Below are 6,000 nucleotides of genomic sequence, written 5' to 3'. Positions count from 1 at the left end.
GATGGGTTGTGAAAAGCCAGCTCAGCCATGGCGACTGGGGCAAAAGCGCGAGAGCTCCGTCCTGGAGCCGCAGCTGGAGGGGCCCCTAGGCAACAGCCTTTTACCGGGAGGACATCATGTCCAGAAGCGGAAGAGCCCTGTCCAAGGTCACCCGGCTGGCAGAGCGCACCTGGCGTGTGCGCCGCCTCGAGTCCTGCTCCAGGCCGGGAGGAGTCTGGCGCGCCGGCTACTGTGCACTCACTGCTCCGGGACGCAGGGCACCCCTCTGAGTCTTCCTTCTCCCGGTCGGGGGTGGCAAGGGGGCTGCAGGCAGCGCTCGGGCGCTGGACCCAGCCCAGATGGATGCCCGCGGGCCCCGCCCCCGCGCAGCGGCCCCGACCCCGAGACTGCAGGCTCGCCCCGCCCCTTGCACCGCAGTCTCAGCCCAGGCCCACCTCACCTCGCCTCGCCCCAGCCGGGCGCGCCCCCGGCCACCGCGCTCCTGCGCGCTCCTTCCCCGCCCTCCCGGGGCCGCGCTGCGCCCACGCCGGCTCTAGGCGGGGCCCTGCAGTGGCGGCGGGGCTCCTCCTCCTGCCGCTCCTCCCCAGCCTCGGCTTCCGACGCTCTAGCGCTAACTGTACTCTTGTGGGCCCCTCCGCCTTCTCCCAGCCATGGTGGCCTGGCACTCGGCGTTTGTCATCTGCCTCGCTTTCTCCTTGGCCACTCTGGTCCAGAGAGGTAAGGCGGGCAGGGGGCACGCGGGGACCGCGCCCTGTGGGCCCGCGGGGCGGGGGCTCGGCGCCTCGTCGGCCCCGCCCGCGGACCTGCGGCCGAGGCAGAGGGCGGTGGGTTGGGGGTGCGAGCCCCGATCCATGTGGCCGGGGAGGAGGGACCGGGATCCTTCCTAGTGCTGAGCTAGAAACAGCGGGATAGTACCCCCTTAAAATCCTGAACAAGGTGTCACCACAGGTGACAACAGCTGTCCCCAGGAGATTGCCTTTGGGAAAACCTTGAAGAGAGCACTCATTCCCTCGAGCGGGGCTTGTCAAAATGTGTTTCGAGTCCTCCTGCAGAATTACCTGGGGAGCTTCCTGGGCACATTCCTGCTCCAGTTTTCAGGATCTCGGTGGGGACGGGATTGGGGAGAGGGACAGGGGACGGCGATGTGTAGGTGTAACTCGCTGCTCAGGTGCTTCTGGTGCCGGCCCTAGTTTTCGAGCTATTGGTGATATTTTGACAAGCAGGAGGAGAGAGAAAATTTGTCGAATCAAGGGAGCAAGTTTCTTAGACCCTTGCTACTCAGAAGTGTGGTCCAGGGACCGCACGCATCACCTGCTAGGAATGCAGCATCTCAGGCCCCGCCCCTGATCTACTGAGTCAGATTCTTCATTTTAATTACATCTCCGGGTACTTTGCAGACACATTCAAGTTTGAGAAGCATCTCCTTGGAATAAATGCAGTCTGTGGTTAAAAATAGGGTCTCGGACATGTACCGACAGAATCTTCTTACACTTATTTATATCCCATTTCCACATCATTAAAAGGGTTTGAGGAAAACACTGCAATTGAGCACAGAATTGTGCTCTGAGCTTCCTGACAAAGGCGGCAAACGCAGCTAGTGAAAAACATGAGCTCATCAAAAACAAAACTTTGTCCTAGTACTGAGTTCATGTTACATATGAAGAACACTGAAAAACAGTAGTCAGGCCAACGGAGTTTTGCCAAAGATGCAGAATGTTGATCCTGTGGGCAGCCTTCCTGGAGTTGATACAAGAGCCCTTCAGCATTCTACAAAAGTGCCCGGCTCTGTTCTAGACATGATGATGCAGCAGTGAACAAACCTTAGACTCTGTCCTCATGGAGCAGACATCCTGGTGGGGGAAGAAAACAAGCACCGACACAGCTGTCTGTATAATGGATTGTTAGTCCTATGAAGAAAAATAAAGCAAGTTACAGGGTGGCTGAATTTTGGTCTTATTTTTCCCTTTGGGGTTAAGTTTGCATTTTGTTTATGATGCATTTGTGGGAAAACGTATAATCATTTGATTGACTTGCATCTAATGATATGGGAAACTTGAAAGTGGAAGTACAAAAAAGTTAGAAAAATGATACTCCCTTCAAGGCTATCTTCTGAAAGTCTTCCACATGGTTTGCGCATTGAGAAGGTGAGGAATGTAAATGATTAGGTCTCAGATTTCCACCATCACGCTTTAGGATAGGTGATTTAGGAGGTGGTGGTGGCAACTGCAAGCCAATGCAGCCATTTTACAGATGAGGAAACAGAGACACAGAGAGGCAAAGTAACTTGCTTCAGGTGCCAGAGCTAAGATTTGACCTCAGGCTTGTCTGATTCCACAGTCCTTGCTTTTTAAGCACTAGGTATAATGCTTTTACACCTGGAGGCTGCCCTTCTCCTACAGCTTACTGGCCCGGTGGCCTTGGGCAAGTTCTCTGAACCTTGCTTGGTTTCCTCATATGTGTATAATTCCTAATAACTCACAAAGGTGTCCTGATGGGACCAGGTGTGTGTCACTCTCTGCTGATTTGCCGCCCTGCCATCAGCTACCGTCTCCTGAGTGCTTGCTGTGTGCCAGGCACTTCACAGATATTTTTTTTTCCTGCCCAAAGCCCCAGTACATAGTTCTATATCCTAGTTGTAGGTCCTTCTAGTTGCTGTATGTGGGTCGCCACCTCAGTATGGCTCCATGAGTTGTGAGTAGGTCCACACCCAGGATCTGAACTGGCGAACCCCGGGCCCCCGAAGCTGAGCTAACCTAACCTAACTGCTGCACCACTGGGCCCGCCCCCACAGATACTGTTTTTAATTGCCCCAACAGTTTTGCTGGTTAGGTATTATCTCTGCCTTTCAGATGAGGGGCCCCTGGTCACATAACTCAGAAGAGATTGAGCCAGGATCCCACCCAGATAAGACTGCTACTCAGTGATCTTTTTTATTTTAATTAAGAAAACAAAAGAAGCTTTTGCTTCAAGGTAGGGACCCAGTTTTGTGGATCTTTTGTTCAAAATAAGATGACAGATATGGATTTTGCATTGGTGGTCTCCTCTGGGGATCTGGGCAGTTACAGCTTCAGAGCTGCTGTGTCCAAATGAAAAAACAAAGCAGGCACTCAGGCACCCACTGGCTCTCCTGGAGCCCTGAAGGGCTGGATGGGGGGGCGCGCTGCCCAGAAGCCACTTTATTCTTGGTCCTGGTCCTCAGTAGTAAGGGGTGACTGAGAAAGCCTGGCAAGCCTCGGAAAGCACACACAACCTGGAAGCATGATTTGTGAAATCCCTCCGGACGCTGGCAAGTTGAGACAGGCTTAGGCCCCCAGGAGTTTAAGAGGGTGGTTAACAAGTCATCCCTGTTCTAATTACGGATGGGTTTGTAGTCCACTGTGTATTTTACTAGTTCTGGAAACTGCTTTGAGGTCAGGCATGGCGCCTGTATGCACCTGCAGAAATGGGAAGCTGTTCTTTTGAGCAGCAGGGAGAAGAATCTAAGTGGTGTGGGTGGGTAGTAATCATAAGGAGGGCTCCATTTCCCAAATGCCTTCCACGCACCAGGCCCTCAGCGCCTCACACACATTTACCCCTCATAACTACCCAGAAAGGTTGGCACTGTGACCCATCTTGTCTCCTGATGTCCATAATGGCCATTTGCATAGAGCCTTGAAAAGCACCTGGGCGGTAACCCATTTCTCAGATGAAAAACATGTGGTCCGGTGAGGGTTAGGACTTTAACTCAGGTGTATCTGAATAACCAAAGCAGGGGTAGTGAACCCAGGTACCTCAAGGGATGGGGCAGGTCAAAGAAATGTAAGAAGTGGCCGAGAATAAGTGTGATGAGCGTGTTGGCGAACTGCCAAGTGCCTGCTGCCCTAAAGAGAGGTGGCCCAGCTGACAGAGGGGGAGGGTGAGTGTGGGCTTTGGAGCAAGCCTGCCCAGCGCTACTGCGACCTGGGGCGAGGACCTGGAGCGAGTCACTTAACTGCTCTGTGCCTCGGTTTCCTCCTCTGTAAAATGGGAATGACAACACTGTCCACCTCATGGGATAGTTAATTAGGATTAAATTAATAGAAATGGATAAAGCACTTAGCATGGCGCTGGGCTCTGAGTGAGCTCGGTGGTAGTAATTATTATTCACATTACCTAAGACTTTCCAAGCCACATTTTAAAAACACTCACTGCAAACCTTGAAAACATTATGCTAAGTGAAAGAAGCCAGACACAAAAGACCACATATTATATGATCCCATTTATGTGAAATGTCCAGAGTTGGCAAGTCCATAGAGACAGAAGGCAGATTAGTGGTTGTCAGGGGCTGAGGGAGGGGGGAATGGGGAGTGACTGCTTAATAGGTATGGGGTTTCCTTTTGTGGTGATTATAATGTTCTGGAACTAGATACAGGTGATGGTGTACTAAGAACCACTGAATTTGTACACTTTAAAAGGATGGTATGTGAATTATATCTCCATTTAAAAAAATTCACTATAGTTCAAACAGAACAAATGAGGGAGGTGGCAGCACGTGACACCTGGGTTGGGGTTGGTCTGCAGGGCCCTGGGGCTTGGTCGGCAGTGGAGAGAGGACAGCAGAGTGGGCCCCAAATGATGGTGGGGCTGAGATGCCAGGCTTGGATCCAGGCAGAAGCCCTGTGGGCTGACTTGGACTATTGGGTATGAGCCAGACAGGCCACAGTGGCACCTGCAGGGTTAGCCCAGAGCTACGTAACCTCCCCCAACCACGAGTTTAGGAATGGTCCCTGGGAAGGTGCATCCTGGGTGGGCGGGGGGCAGGGGTGTGCAGATGGGACACAACGATACCTTCCCTTTCCTGGATGGCTCAGGGTCGCCATTATGCACCCCACACAGTCATTGCACTGCACTGACAGGGTCTGGGGACTGTTGGCCTTTTAGTGTCACCTGTTTTGATTGGTTTTTGGCCCCTTCCTCTCTGTCACAGGTCGCATCGCCATCCCCTCCATCATTTTGGACACCAGGTAACTGAAACGTTTTTGTTAACACACACACCCACACCCCCCCCAAAGAGTCGGCTGCAGCAGGCACAGAGGAGCGGCCTGCAGCTGCCTCCAGTGGAGATGACCGTGATGAGGATGATGAGGCTGTTGGCTGCTCAGAGGGGAGTCGGGGATGAGCTGGTTTTGGTTCTTATGAGTTCAGATACTTTCCAGGTGCACTGATCTTCCTGTTCTGGGTTCTTCGCCCATGTGGTGGTTGTGCTTTTCCTGCTGCGGGTCCACTCCTGCTCTTTGCACTTAGCACGGATTCCTCTGCTGTTTTCGGTGTGCTTCGGGAGGCCTGGCTGCAAGGTCCTGTCCCCTAACCCGGCCTCGGCTCTCCCTGAGGCTTGCTTACAGGGCCACTGACTGGCCAACCTTGGTTTGCATGTAAAAGCTTAAAGTCATCCTAAACAGGTAACAGAAACAGGTGGGAAAATGTTTCATGCAGGTGGGTATTCCAGATGGAGGTGGGTGGGAAGCTGTGGTAGGCAAAATAATAATAATGGCCCCAAAGATGTCCCCGCCGTAAGCTCTGGAACCTGTGACTGTGTTACCTTACTTAGTAAAGGGGAATTAAGCTAGCAGATAGAATTAAGATTGCTAATCAGCTGACCTTAAAATAAGATTCTCCTGGGTTATCCTGGCCAATTAAAGGACAAGGGTCCTTTAAATATGGAAGAGGGAGGTAGAGGAGTCAGGATCAGAGTAATGTCATATGAGAAAGATTCACCTGGCTGTTGCTGGCTCTGAAGATGGAAAAGGCCATTAGCCAGGGAATGCACACAGTCTCTAGAAGCTGGAAAAGGCAAGGGAATAGACTCTCCCTTTGAGCTTCCATAAGAGGAATGCAGCCGTGCTGATACCTTGATTTTTAGCCCAGTGAGACCCATGTTGGACTTCTGACCTCTAGGACTGTGAGATAAAAAATGTGTGGTTTGTGTGTGTGTATGTGAGGAAGATTGGCCCTGAGCTAACCTCCATGCCCATCTTCCTCTAT

At 52.2% G+C, this 6,000-nt stretch overlaps 1 protein-coding gene across 1 annotated transcript in view; it reads left to right on the top strand.

Annotated features, from left to right (window-relative positions):
• The first annotated feature begins 597 nt into the window (after positions 1–597).
• Positions 598–6,000, top strand: part of CD99L2 (CD99 molecule like 2) — a 96,657-nt gene continuing 91,254 nt past the window's right edge. The window contains exon 1 of the mRNA XM_058534886.1: positions 598–717. Coding sequence (XP_058390869.1) covers positions 651–717 — 67 coding nt within the window. The 5' untranslated portion in view covers positions 598–650. The remainder of the gene's footprint in view (positions 718–6,000) is intronic.

Source organism: Diceros bicornis, chromosome X (assembly GCF_020826845.1).
Source record: "Diceros bicornis minor isolate mBicDic1 chromosome X, mDicBic1.mat.cur, whole genome shotgun sequence".
In the NCBI taxonomy this organism is placed as follows: Eukaryota; Metazoa; Chordata; class Mammalia; order Perissodactyla; family Rhinocerotidae; genus Diceros; species Diceros bicornis.
The sequence above is the reverse complement of the archived record's forward strand: the minus strand, read 5'-3'. Positions and strand labels throughout refer to the sequence as shown.